This window comes from Lepidochelys olivacea (genome assembly GCF_965140295.1).
Source record: "Lepidochelys olivacea isolate rLepOli2 genome assembly, chromosome: 12".
NCBI classification, from domain to species: Eukaryota; Metazoa; Chordata; order Testudines; family Cheloniidae; genus Lepidochelys; species Lepidochelys olivacea.
The window spans coordinates 24,332,676-24,345,936 of NC_140422.1; the positions used below are offsets into that span (position 1 = coordinate 24,332,676).

Consider the following 13,261-nt stretch of genomic DNA (forward strand, 5'->3'; position numbering starts at 1 on the left):
TATTTTAATTATTTCTGTTTCCTCTTTATTGGGCCTTGATATAGAAACACTATATTTCCAGTTATGTTTTGATTACTGCTCATGATTCTCATACTTATTTTATGTTTGGCAGTTAAACCATAACCTACAGATGAAACAAAAATTAAGCTGCTAAATCATATAAAATCTTCAGTCTGTGCCTCACCGAAAGAGTCTTATCTGACTTGTGCCGCAAAAGACTATAAGTCTCAGTGGGTTTTCTTTCCCTCCTGAAACTGCACTTGTTGAACTGTTAAAGGGAAACTACTTAGGCTACAATCTTGTCCAGTGCTATGGTGAGGCAGCTGTTTGAAGGCACTGTTATATTCAGGAGGTAACTTTCAAATAAAATCCACCCTTCTGTGCTGGACTTTCATAGGCAGTACATAGACATACTTCAAAGGCCAAAGGTGAGACTGTTGCCCCTGCTAAAAAAGGTTCCTGGGCTGGTAGGATGGTCAAGGCAAAACAAATTTGAGTCTGTGCTGGATGCAAATCTCTCAGCTGACCTAGTTCTCAGTCTCCTTTTCATTTCAGAAGCTCAGCTAAAAATCCATAAATTAAGGAAATTAACTGATGGCGCCTCCGGCATCTTTGTAAGCTATTTAAATCTTTAAATTTACAACATCTTCTGCATATATCAAGTAATTGAACTAACTGCAGGGATGTAACTTTAATGAGAAAATTTCCCTCTTCTCCTGTAGTTTGTACTCTTAAAAAAAAAACACTACCCTTAGGAAAAAAGTTTCTGTTTATTCCTGCCATGGAAGATAACTTTAAAAAAACCTCAATTTTAGGGGGTTTTGCCTTTCTCACTTTGTTCCTTAATGGTGCAGTAATAAAAAGAATAAAAAAAGCCAACTAGTTCCCACGCCTTCCTGCTCAGGCCATAAATGTCAGGAAAGCAAAGAGTAGCAAGCCCAATGCTTCAGATCCTCTCTCTGACAGAGGAGTTCTCTGGTGAGGACAAGCAATTCTGATTTCCCTTTAACCATGAAAATGGCCTGACCTTTGCAATAACAACAAAAAAATAAATAATTACATAACTTTTCTGCACTTACAGTTGTTTGCAGCTAGTAGGCGCTCAAGATCTAAAATTAACCTAATTCTAGTCCACAGAGGCTGACATTTATTTGTAATATACAAATACAAACACACACACAAATATATCCCATCCTTACACTCTTAAGGTCTGAAAAGTAATGATGCACTGAAAAAATTCAGGGAGGGTGGAGGTCAAGGAAAGGTACATTCTGGAGATGAACATGGCAGAGTGATGAACTGCAAAAATAACAAGGGGGTTGAATTGCATGAAATCACATAAATGAAACAAAGGACACAATTTTTAAAAAGTTTATTCAGAGATAAACATAATTTTAGGAGGAAGGGGCTGAGAAGGATGTTTTCATAGTGTTCATTTGCCAGGTTGGTGATTTGCAAAATAAAAAAGACCTGATCTGTATTAAATCATATAAATAAAATAAAGGAGACATATTTTTTTAAAAAGTTTATTCCAGGAGAAATATTATAAATATATATATTTGGTGTAAGGCTGACCCAGTAGGCAACTCTCCCGAATTCATATGCCCCATTGGCCATCTGCAACTAATAATATTAATAATAAATACATTAAACCACATGCACAAATATTAAAAGTTTATTCAAGGTAAACATCATTTTGTGGGAGAGGGGGGCAGTTTGGGTGTGGGGGAGGTGGAGAATGCCGGGTTCCCTGGAGATCAATATCCCAGATTGGGTTAGTTGCAAAAGAATAAATAAATGCAGGGCACCAAATCAATCTGCTTTTGTTAAAAGTTTATGGAGGATTTTGCTCGGCTGGTTGGAGGGCGGGGGGGGGGGGGGGGCTGGTGTGAGGTTCCAAGGGGGCGGCACAGCGACGGGAAGCAGCAGCAGCGGCTGCTGTTGTGGCCAAGCCAGCGGAGCGCCTGTGGAGCTGCCTGTCTGCCTGGGAAATCTTCATGGCAGACATCTCCATCTAGCCGTGCGCTATAATTGAAATGGCGCTTTTGGCCAGGGGCGGCCTGCCAGGGCGCTTTCTGCAATAGCACAATGCATGTCGATAGACGTCATTTGGTTTTAATGGCCTACAGGAAATTTGGCGTTTACAATGCGAGACATTAGCAAAGGGTGAAAAGGGAGCGAGGGGAGGGAAAACGGAGGGGAGGGGGGAAGGGAATAATTGCAACCTCCCCCCCCCACCGAAAAATCCTCCCGATCTGCATCCTGATTGCTGTAGGTATTTTTGTGGTTGTATTTTTTTTTTTGTTAACTTGATCTAGTTTATCAACAAGTGCAGAGTGGGTGCTACCCTAATTGTAACAGAGGAGTCAAGAGATGTGAGAAACGTGCCCTGCGTTACTTATTTGGGAGCTGAAAATTTATGCCTAGTTGAAAATGCCTGGGGAAATATTACATCAGACCAAATGACAATGATTAAAATCAGCTTTTTCCCCCCCTTCCTCCTTCTTCTTTTCAGTAAGTCTATTGAAGGACGTGACAGTGGCCTGATATTCCACAACATTAAACCGTTATCCCCCCAGCCAAGGAAGGAGAGGAGCTGGCAACCCAAACCGTTAGCACAAGGATTCTGCAGCCAAGGAGAGAGGGGGGTTAGTTTGGGGAGGGGGGTGGGAAGCAGGAGAAGGGGGGTTGGGGTTTGCCATCTGATTTTTATTGTTATTATTAATAATAATTTTATTTGGAAAGATATCTTTTTAATCTGGAGATCTCCAGCAAAAGGAGGGGAAAATATCCAATTTTCATCGCAAAATTAGCTAGGGCGAGAGCAAAGGGCTGAGCTAATTGTAGCCTAATCCCCTGCCCTGGAGGCGTTTGCAAAGCCCTGAGCAAGAATTCGTCTTTTTTCTTCCTCTTCTCCCTTCCCTCTGTTATTTAGAGACGGGATTATTGCCTTTCTTCTCATAACAGCCTCGGCAGTTTCATTTTAAGGCTTCCCCCCCCCCTCCACACACACACACACACACACACACAAAATAAATAGAAGCGTAAAAAAAGAGAGAGGGAAGAAGCAGCTTTAAAAATAATAATAATCACAGCAGGATCTAAGGAACAAAGATAGTAATAAAAGCAAAAAACAAACCCATCAACACACAAACCCAACAGAGCCCAAAGCAAAAGGGGGGTTTGCAGATCTCTCTTCTGTGTTCAAGGTAAGGAAAGCTGCTCTGACTGCTGCTCCTGTCTCTCCCTGCATGGACTGGGGAGTGCGCATTGCATGGCATGGCTTTTTTTTTTTTTTTTTTGGAAAGTGCCTCTTCTTGAAACTAACTCAGATCTTGGCTCTGGAGAAGAGACGGAGGGTTTTTTTTAAAGCTACAGGATCCATTTTCCTCCACCCTCCTTTGATAGCGCTGGTGCTCTCTCTCTGTGTGTGTGTGTGTGTGAATGCATGCCCATCTGTATGGTTTGTTTCCTTTTTCTAAAGCATGGCCAGTGTTGCTGAGCCCCGATGCCCGGGGTTCCTAGGCTGCTGCTGCCGCCCTAGCCCCAACACTGAAGAAGGCAAAGGATCCGGGGGCAAAGCCACAGCGCGGAGGAGGCAGAGCTAATTGGGTCCCGGGCTTTTGAATGGTACACAAGGAGCACTGGCAACAATTGCACTTTCCAAAAGGGCAGCTGCAATAGGCAGCAGCCGCTGCCACCGCGTTGTAGGGCTGGGAGGGGGAATCTGGGGTTTGGTGGGTTGTTTTTCCTTGCACTGTTTGTTTGTGAAGGGAGGGGGGATGTTTGTTTGTGGGGGTTGTTGATGGTTTGTGGTTTGGTCCCCCCTTTTGCTTTCAGGGGAGATCCTCTTGGTTCTGGTGGGGACTTTGTGGGTCCGTCCTTTGGGGTCGTCTCTAGGGTGTCTAAACACAAAGGGGGAAGACAGATGACAAAGCTTAATATGGAAAAGACGGGCGGTCTGTGAATGAAACTCTGGCGCCAGTCAGCTTGATTTGGTGTAGACTTCAAACCACTCTAGGCTATAGTTTGCATTTCTGTTCCTACATGTAATGTGGCACACTTCTGCAAAATTAATACATTAGTCTGGCCAATGTTCACCACCATTGGTTGCACATAAAATATATAGGATCGGAGGTGCAGATTTTCCCCCCTGCATTCATCTAAGGCATCTCCTTTCTTGTTATGTGAGAATAAGTAAGGGACGCCATGTTGTGCCTTTTTTTTTTTTTTTTTGAATTTTACCTTTGGGCATTGCTGTATATATTTCTAACAAAAAAGCTAGAAGTTTAGTGGCCGGTGTGCATGGCTTCCTGGTGATTTCCCTGACCATCAGCAGGGAAAGGCATTTGGGTGACGTGAAACTTGCACTAAATAGATTGGCGAGTGCTAGGAATGGGGGGAGGAGAGTGGGAAAAAGAATTTTTTTTAAACGCGAGCTCAACAAGCTAACTGCTCCCAAAAAGTTTCTGACTTAATCCACTTGCTAGCAAATGTCCAGTATTTTCTGAAGCAGTGTTGTGTGCAAATGTTTTATGGACTTTATTTTGTAACCCATTGGCCAAGGTTTTAAAATAACCTCATCACTTCTTTGTCTTAGGTTTGTTTCACAAAATAAACAATCGGCTCAAAGTCGCCTAAGAGGCAGATTCTGGATATTATCATGTTTACGTGTTTATAGAGACAAAGGTAATGCCAAGTCTCTTTAATTTTGACCCTCTGGCTGGGCTGAATCCTACCTCCCTGGAAATACAGACAGTGCCATGAAGCCACGAGAGTGCAAGGTTAAGTTCTTTAGCTGGTTATTCTCCAAAGTGCTTGAAATGGGGTATCGGGGGGAGGGGGGCTGAAACGGTGGTTTTTACTTTTAGTGCTATAATAGATCTGCTGTTAAAGAAAGAAAGGTCTGTGGGGGAAAAAAAGCTTCAATGAGAATCCAATAAAGGAACCAGTCAGAGAACAGATGTTGGTGCTGATCTCATTAAAGACGAGTCAGTGGTCCTGCAGCAGACTGGACTTTGTGCCTTTGATGCACACACAACTAGCTGGCTGCATATGGATTGAAAGATGCCTCCTTTCAACATCTTATAGGAAGAGCTGTTTCATGGAAAGTCCTTAAACCTGCAGTTTTCATTTCATGTCTTAAATGTGCATGAAGGAATTAAACTGCACGAGTGAATAACAGCATTAGTTTCAATTAATTTTTATCCTGGCAACAATAAACTTTAGAAACAAAGCACTTTTACATCCTTAATTAGTGTTGGTTCCCATCTGTAGTCTTTTAAGTGTCTGTTCCTTGATTTAACTTTGTCCCTCCTTCAGAGCTGCTTTCTTTTTAATTCTTTTCCCTTTTTTTCTTGTTATCCCTTCCAGACTGTTTCTTGTTTCTCTTCTGCAACCTTTCACCTCCCTTCTCCCTATCTCTCTGCCTTGCTCTGTGCAGTTTATTTCTACTGTATTTTCCCAACATCAACAGCAGTATTGGTTACCATGGCCCCAAGCTATGTGCAGAGGTGGGAAAGCTTCATTCGCCCAAAAGTTCTTACACTTTTGAAGTCTTTCTTTTAGTAGGATCTGAAATGTATCATCTAGAGTGTGTATTAAATGAACAGTATTCCTGTAGGCTTCCGAGGAAGAAAGGCAACACCCTGGAAAATTCTGCAGTCTTTCAGCATTCTCGGCCCTAGGGTGATAGCCCTGGGCATGGAGCTGAATGGAGCTCTTACAACTGCCTTCTGTTTACCTTTTATGGTTAAAATAACAGCTTAGCAAAGAAGCAACTTCATGGAGAAACGATTCAGTGAAATCATCTCAAGCTGTAGCAGCATAGCTAGTTTAATCACCCCTAGAGAGCTGAACAACTGTGAGCACAATGGGACACAAAATCATTTTGTGTGTAAATGAGCATGGCATTGTGATTATTTCACTTTGCATGGGCAAATAGTTTTTACAAGCAGTACTTATGCAGTTAGCTTAGAAAGGCAGAAAAAGATAAGCTGGATCTGAAAAATCTTGGTGTGTAATGTTTGGAAAACTAAATATTCAGATAATTTGGGAATCAGGCTCTATTGATTTTGCCTTTAGCAAGTTCCTGTGTTACTTATTAGAGCAGGGTTATTGCTTGTGCCACTAGTAGTGATGTTATACCCTTTTGTAGGCAACTAAAGAACATGGATTATTTTACATGGTTTAAAAATGAAATTTGTTAATGTTTCTTCAGTATTTACCCTTAAGGTTTTAATTTTCACATCAGTATTAGAAAACACACAATTCCACAGGATAAATACTTTTAAGATCCAGCTCTGTGCATTAAATAAATATATTACTTGATCTGGTGAATTTTAGCAGCAGTTTATATTGAGAAATACATGTAAGAAGATAGTCAATACAAACTAGGATTAAGGAAGCAGGAATATTTAATTTTAGGATTAGTGGAAGTGCTTTTTACACGGTTTAGATCGTGTTTAAGACCTATGCTCTTTGTTGATTAACTAATACAAAAAGTGATTGGCTATCGCAGCTTTATTAAACATTTGGGTTATTTTATAATATTAATCTTCTCTAACAAAACAAACCTGTATTTCAGTTCTTCTTCTGATTCCCTCCCCCAAATTAAAAGCCTGAAACCCCTCAATAAGTATGAAAATCCATACAAGATTGTGAAGTATTTTAGTTTTCCAGTGATTTTCTATAATTAAGTGTTTTTTCAGTGCATACTGTAGCTGAGTGATGCCAAAAGCAGGGGATTGTTCAAAAAGTCCCTCCAGTGAATAGTATAAATTAAATATCTCTACTGTATGGGCATGGCCTCACAGAGAGTCTTAGACAGTTTGCAGATCAAGGCATTTGCTGATGTACTAACATTAAACAAAATCGTAAGACAGTAGCAGTGTTTAAATATGCACAAATAGATTCAGATCACTTGATCTTTAGCTTTCTGTGCATATTTTAAAATTGGAGTCTGTATTTCAAGACAAATGGTAAAATGTAAGACTTATTTAAAGAGAACTACAAGTTCTTTGATTTCATTTAGAAATTGTAGGGGTCCAGTTGAGCCCTAATTAGGCATATTTTTTGTAAAACTCCATGAGGTGTATTTCCAAGGCAGGTCTGTGTCCTGCAAGGTCTGTACTTTTACCATTAGTGATAATAGTTAGGGTTAGAACAAAGACAGAGTTGACATTCAGCTTGTAGCTACTGACCCTTACATTTAAGTGAAGGAGTACAGAATGAACATGAGCTTGCTGTGCTCTTTGGTAGGAATACATCCTTGTCTGTGTTGGTAGACAGATATAGCATCGACAACTAGAGAACAGGCTACTAAAGTACTACGGTGTTTTAAAAAATTAGTTGTTTTATTTGTGATATGACATATTTCCTAAAGGTTGCCCACAACAGGACCTTGTGGGAAAGAAGAAAGCAACAACTTTAGTCATTAAAGGATTCAGTCATTTTCCTTGAAGGTGGTGCTACAGTAAAATGTTAATGCCAATTTCACATCGACTGACACAGAAGTTCTAGGACAGTGTTGATATTTTGTTCGCATTCAGTGCAGATGTCCATTCTGCATTTGAAGAGAAAAGGATGTGGATTCATAATGGGGTGATGTATTTCTGTACTGGAGTAGTTTAAAATTGTTATGAACTAAACTAGATGAAATAGACTAATCTAATATGTGGTTTTCTTTTAAAGATGTTGAGATACATTATATTTTCAGTCCCTTTCCATATATTTTGGTAACCATATTTTTAAGGAATCTTGTCAATTATATGTTCACTGAATGGTTTGGGCAAGCATATTGTGCAAAAAGAAATATTGTTAAAAGAAAGGAGAAACCAGTTTTAGGATTCTTAGAAATGTCACCAAACTAACCTGGAAGAATTGGACATTCACTTTGTAATACTGCATATGAAGCGTCTGTCAGATGTTAGGAAGCGCCTAGATGTTTGGTAGCATGACTGCAAAACAAAATACCAGGGAAAATTAGATTATATTAAGAAATGTTTTTAACTATAATATTTTGCATCTGTTGTTCTACACATATGTGACAGAAAGGATGAAGAATTTTATAAAACTTCCAAAAGCTTGAACAATTTTTCCATCTGTCATATATGTTTTCATTATTATTTTATTTTACTTTATTCAGTTGTGTAAGACACAGTGGTGTCTGATAGAACTTCCAAAAGCTTGAGCAGTTTTTCCATTTGTCATGTATGTTACCTATAATTTTGTATTTAACTTAAATCAATTGTGTAAGACACATGTTGGTATCTGGGAGAGAATCAGTTATCATCCTTTTCTTATAGAACCTGAAGACTTTTTGGAAATATATATATTTTTTTGCCCTAGCAGTCCCTTCCAAATCAAACGGGGTTTTTGAAAGTCTTTGAAATATTTGTTTTAGGTTAACAGAAGCAGAAGTTCAGTGCATGAATTTGTAAATCAGCTAAAAATATATAGACTCAATTCCATTTAATTTCAGATATTTTAAAGTAATAAATATACACATGTTCATACGTATATTTCTGGTTTCTAATGCTAGATCATAAGGCATATGTGAAAGCTTTGTGTCATGAAAACTTTGGTCATTTTATATGTATTTCTGCTGTCATTACTTCCAGCTATTAATTTCCTTCAGTTTGAAAGCTTATTAGTCCCTCATTATATCTACTATTAAGATATAATCGATAGTTATCAATTTATTTTGTAATTATTAAAAATAAAATCTATTTTTTTTCATAGTTTGATGTGAAATTTACTAAATGTATAAACTAAATGCCTTAGGTACTGAGGAAATCACTAATTTAGAGGTGTCTCGTTACTGAGACAAACTTGCAAAAACCCCTGAATCCCAATTCACAAATTGGTTATTCGTTTGTCAGGGGATATTTCACATCTAACACATAAGCCCGCGACCTTTAATTAGAATTTTGCAGTTTGTTTTATGCCCCTTGAGGCTGACACCTTGAAATTTTTTTTCTTGATTTCTTATTGCTAATAAGCATCTTTCTCTTCCCCTCTGGTACTTTGAAGAAAATGATGCAAATACACTTAATTACAGTGGTGGCAATAATTTGTTAGCTGAATATGTGATCAGGCAGATGCAAAAATGATCTGATTAGATCTGTGATCACACTAGAAATAAAGGTAACACACAGTTACATTTAAGAGAAACTGTTCTTTTTTGTCTTCCGTTTCCAGGAGGGAAGAAGCATGTCCCGTCTGTCTCTAACACGGTCCCCAGTTTCTCCCCTGGCTGCTCAAGGAATTCCTCTCCCAGCTCAACTCACCAAATCCAATGCTCCTGTGCACATCGATGTAGGAGGACACATGTACACCAGCAGCCTGGCTACCTTGACAAAGTATCCAGATTCCAGGTAGGATCTCAGTGTTTTCAGGCTGTGTGCCTATTTCGTTTCATTGGTTGGAAATATACATTTACCTGTGTGAAATATTTGGATGTGAAACATGACTTATTATATATTCAAAACTTATACATAATTCAGTCTCCAGTTTATACATTAACTTCACTAGAGTTCTATAGGAAAAAAAGACTTCAAAATGTATGTATTATTTAGACAATTTATTCATTTTCTTTCTCAACATCTTCCAAACCATACTGTTATGTTTGAAGCACCTGTTGATGTGACTGTCCTATAATATTCACCACTCTATGAATGTTTCTGTATTTTAAAACAAACTTTGGTTGAAAAATAAACAGTAGCCCATCTTTTACATGGGTGCTCATGGATACATTTGTCAGCCAGGAGAAGTCCTATAATAGCTGCCGTTGTATAGGTTGGTGGAGTTCTTAGATGAGCTGTACTCACTTATTCAACAGCAGTGACACTAGTCATTAATTTTCAGCAGAACGTCCAGCACACAATGTGTTTATTTGCAACTGCACATCAGGTCAAAGTTGTGTATAATTATTGCATGCAGATTGTTTACTGTACATGCTACTGATATGTCTGGTGAGGATTATGTAATCTGGTCAGTATTTTAAGGCAGGAGAAACTGCAGAGATATGCGTATGTAAACCCTCTCCGGTGTTCATTTGGGGCCTTATTCTGTGAGGTGTGGAGTGCCATGGAAGGAGATGCACGTGGCAGGTGTTTGGCTCTTTTCAGATCGGGCCCGGGGCTGGCAGCAGAAGAATGTCAGTGATTTAAGGGTTAAAAGCATATTAGCCAGAGTATCTCATAAAAGATACTTGATAGCTTTAGATTTGTAACTAAATCCACCAAAATTAGTATTCTGAGATTGAGGAATAACATAGTTTGTTTATAAGAATGTGTTAATTCTATGTAAGGGTCAAATGCCTCACATCTGAACAACAGGAAATATGAGATGTACAGTACAAGGTGTTTGGTCACACTGGCTAAAGAAAGCAGTTTTGATCCCAAATGCAAACCAGGAATCAGGTCAGCAGTTTAGTTGTCAGAGGTTCTGCTGTCAACATAACCTGTATTTCTGCAAAGGGACAGCCTTTTCAGTACAAAGGAGCTGTATAAAGCTACATTTTTGTTCAAGTATTTTCCCTTCAGAAGAACTAGGGATTTTTGCACTGATTTGACAGTTTCCCAAGCAGTAAATGACATTTATGCAGACTCCTTGAAATGCCTCTGATGTCATAAAGCATATGGCTGTGTTTTCAGTTCAAGCCTAGGTAGTGCATTGAAATGTTCCATGGAAAAGGAACATTAATTGAAATGCCAATATTTTAAAATTAGGCAAAAAACCTATGATTTTTCAGGAGACCATCTATTTCAAGACTTCAGTCTAGTATTTAATTACAATGAAGAAATCTATCCGGTGGGGAAAGATTTATAACAAAAAAACAGACAGACGTTTCACAGCATAAAGAAAATACAGAGAATATGCAGCAGTTGCAGTAAAATATCACATCTGTTTCCACATTAAAAAAAAATCACTGCTGACATTTTAAAAAATATGCCCCATATCAGAGTTATTTAATAGAAACTTCAACTGTGTAACTTGCAAAATATAAATATGTTTGAAATAAATGCACAGATTTTACTTAGAGGTTTCGGCTTATGATACAGATTTGTTACTTCTAACTGTTGAAACAACAAAAGTGTGTTCCTCTTGGTTTTTAAGCTGCAAGTACAAAACAGTTATTGGTCAGACACTAGTGTATTGTGTGATATCTTGTTGTGTATTGTCTTGCATTTGTATGTGTTGTGTTATCTCTTAAGGCTTGAACTTGCAAACCTTTTCTCACTCAAGTAATCCTTGCCCATGGTTTCAGCGAATCTACTCATACGAGTAAAGGTTTGCAGGATTGGACCCTTAGATCCTAAAGTTCGAATAACATCATTGAATCAGAAAACCAAACAAAGGGGATATGTAGTAAAGAGGTATCAGAACACACATATTGTATTTAGAGAGAGAGAGATTCTGGTTATTTTGTTTCATTTTGCCAGTTGGGTTCCTTCAGTGTTCGAGTTGACATAAATGGTGACCCCATTCTTTACTCAGGATGGCCTGCTTTCATTCCCATTGAAGTCAATGGCAAAACTCCCAATGATTCAAAGTTCTGGGTCCTCAGTGGTATTCTTGAGATAAAGTCACAAAACCTTTTGTTTTCATTGCTCTCTGGAATATCTTCCATGAGGTTATAAATTGCCTTTGCAATTAGCATGGATGAGAGAGGGATTCTGGGGCTTGAGCTGGTGTAGGAGAAAAGGATATGTGTTGCTGCGTGAGACAGCTGGTAATAGTGGAAAGCACCATTAGCTCACGCTGCAAAGATGACATGCGTGGCCATAGATGGAGGCGCCGCTATATTCACACATGCGGAGCTTTTGGGATTATTTGTATAAGGTATTAAATTCTTTTCAGTTTGGCTATCAGCATTTCATAGGAGCTTCAAGTATTGCAGATTAATCAAATTGTATAGGCCCTGGTTCAACAAAGCACTTAAATGTGTGCGTAAGTACTTTGCCGAATAGGCGTGGATATCATATGTTTTGCTGAGTCTTTGATACAGTGGCAGAAAATAAAGTTTCAGCACCCTAAAAATTAAAGTGTAGGGGAAAATTTTCCTCTGTATCTGCATTACATGCTTTATTTGCTTTTGTATGCTCTTAAATCCTAAATATACTTTTAGCTTATTATTTACATTATATATACACACACACAAAAACACGTATGCACACACCTCATGCTAATGGAAAATAGAAAAATCATTCAGTCATATTTATTCCTCAGTTGTACTTATAATAGGCCTGATCCTGCAAGGTCCTGAACATTTTTCAATTTGCATTGACTTCACTGGCAGTTGAGCATTCTCAGCATCTTGCAAGATCAGGCCTAACAAGAACAACTCTAGGCATGGTAAGTTCCTGCCTATACCTGCTTTTCAGTCACCCTTCTGGTATGATATAAATTACACCTGACAGCAGACAGTGTGATACATTTCTCATTGTAATTTGGTAGGATTGACCGTGCTCAGCCCACTCATGGCTTTGCTGTGTTCTGCCATTCATAAATTATGTGTTTCAGCTGTAATTCATGAAAATAAAGAACCTGGTTCTGCAACCATGACTCATATGAGTAGTCAGTGATTTGAACTAGTGAATGATTTGAAGTCAGTGGGCCAAATTCTGCACTCAGTTATCCCAGTGTAACTTCAGAGTGACTCTGTTAAAGTCTTTGTTGCTTATATCAGCTCAACTAAGAGGAGAATTTGCTCCAGTGAGTGAATTTTCATGAGTAAAGGATGCAAGATCAGGCCCAAAAGGTGTTAGTCACATCTTCTGCTGTAAACTTTCATAGGCTACATCATGATGCACTCCCTGCAAGGGAACTTATTTAGCTATGTTACAGAAACATAAACTCCTCCACTGTGTAGGTTTAACACACGTATGCCATGACCTGCTCATCTGTATCAGCTGTGTGATTTGAAGAAGAAAAAGAAGCAGGATCACTTAACTAGTGTGACAAATGGGAAACTAATTAAATGGCCACTGTAAATGATTCATTCTAAGTCTGCATTTCTCACTTTAATCATTATGGTACAATATATATTTTCCAATCAACATAAACAATATATAAACAAATATGTTGGCCTTTCAAAGGATAAAGGCAAAGATACTATCTCACCTATCGTATCTCTCTCAAAGATATATGCCAGCATTCTAAGAAAATAAGGAACAGATATATTTATATGACAGTCATGTGTAAATTTATCTGTGTTTCCATTATTAACCTGTTTTAATGGAGAGCTACAATTTAG

At 38.5% G+C, this 13,261-nt stretch overlaps 1 protein-coding gene across 13 annotated transcripts in view; it reads left to right on the plus strand.

Moving 5' to 3' along the window:
* The first annotated feature begins 1,933 nt into the window (after nucleotides 1-1,933).
* The window catches only part of KCTD15 (potassium channel tetramerization domain containing 15), a 53,284-nt gene continuing 41,956 nt past the window's right edge, over nucleotides 1,934-13,261 (plus strand). The window contains exons 1-5 of one of the 13 annotated variants that reach the window (XM_084644970.1): nucleotides 1,934-2,271; nucleotides 2,516-2,648; nucleotides 3,485-3,630; nucleotides 4,601-4,784; nucleotides 9,202-9,377. In XM_084644970.1, the coding sequence (XP_084501096.1) occupies nucleotides 4,764-4,784; nucleotides 9,202-9,377 (197 nt within the window). In that variant the 5' untranslated portion in view covers nucleotides 1,934-2,271; nucleotides 2,516-2,648; nucleotides 3,485-3,630; nucleotides 4,601-4,763. Of the gene's footprint in view, nucleotides 2,272-2,309; nucleotides 2,649-2,753; nucleotides 3,210-3,321; nucleotides 3,631-4,600; nucleotides 4,785-6,997; nucleotides 7,603-9,201; nucleotides 9,378-13,261 lie in introns of those variants that run through there. The other 12 variants (XM_084644971.1, XM_084644964.1, XM_084644972.1 and 9 more) reach the window with 12 other exon arrangements.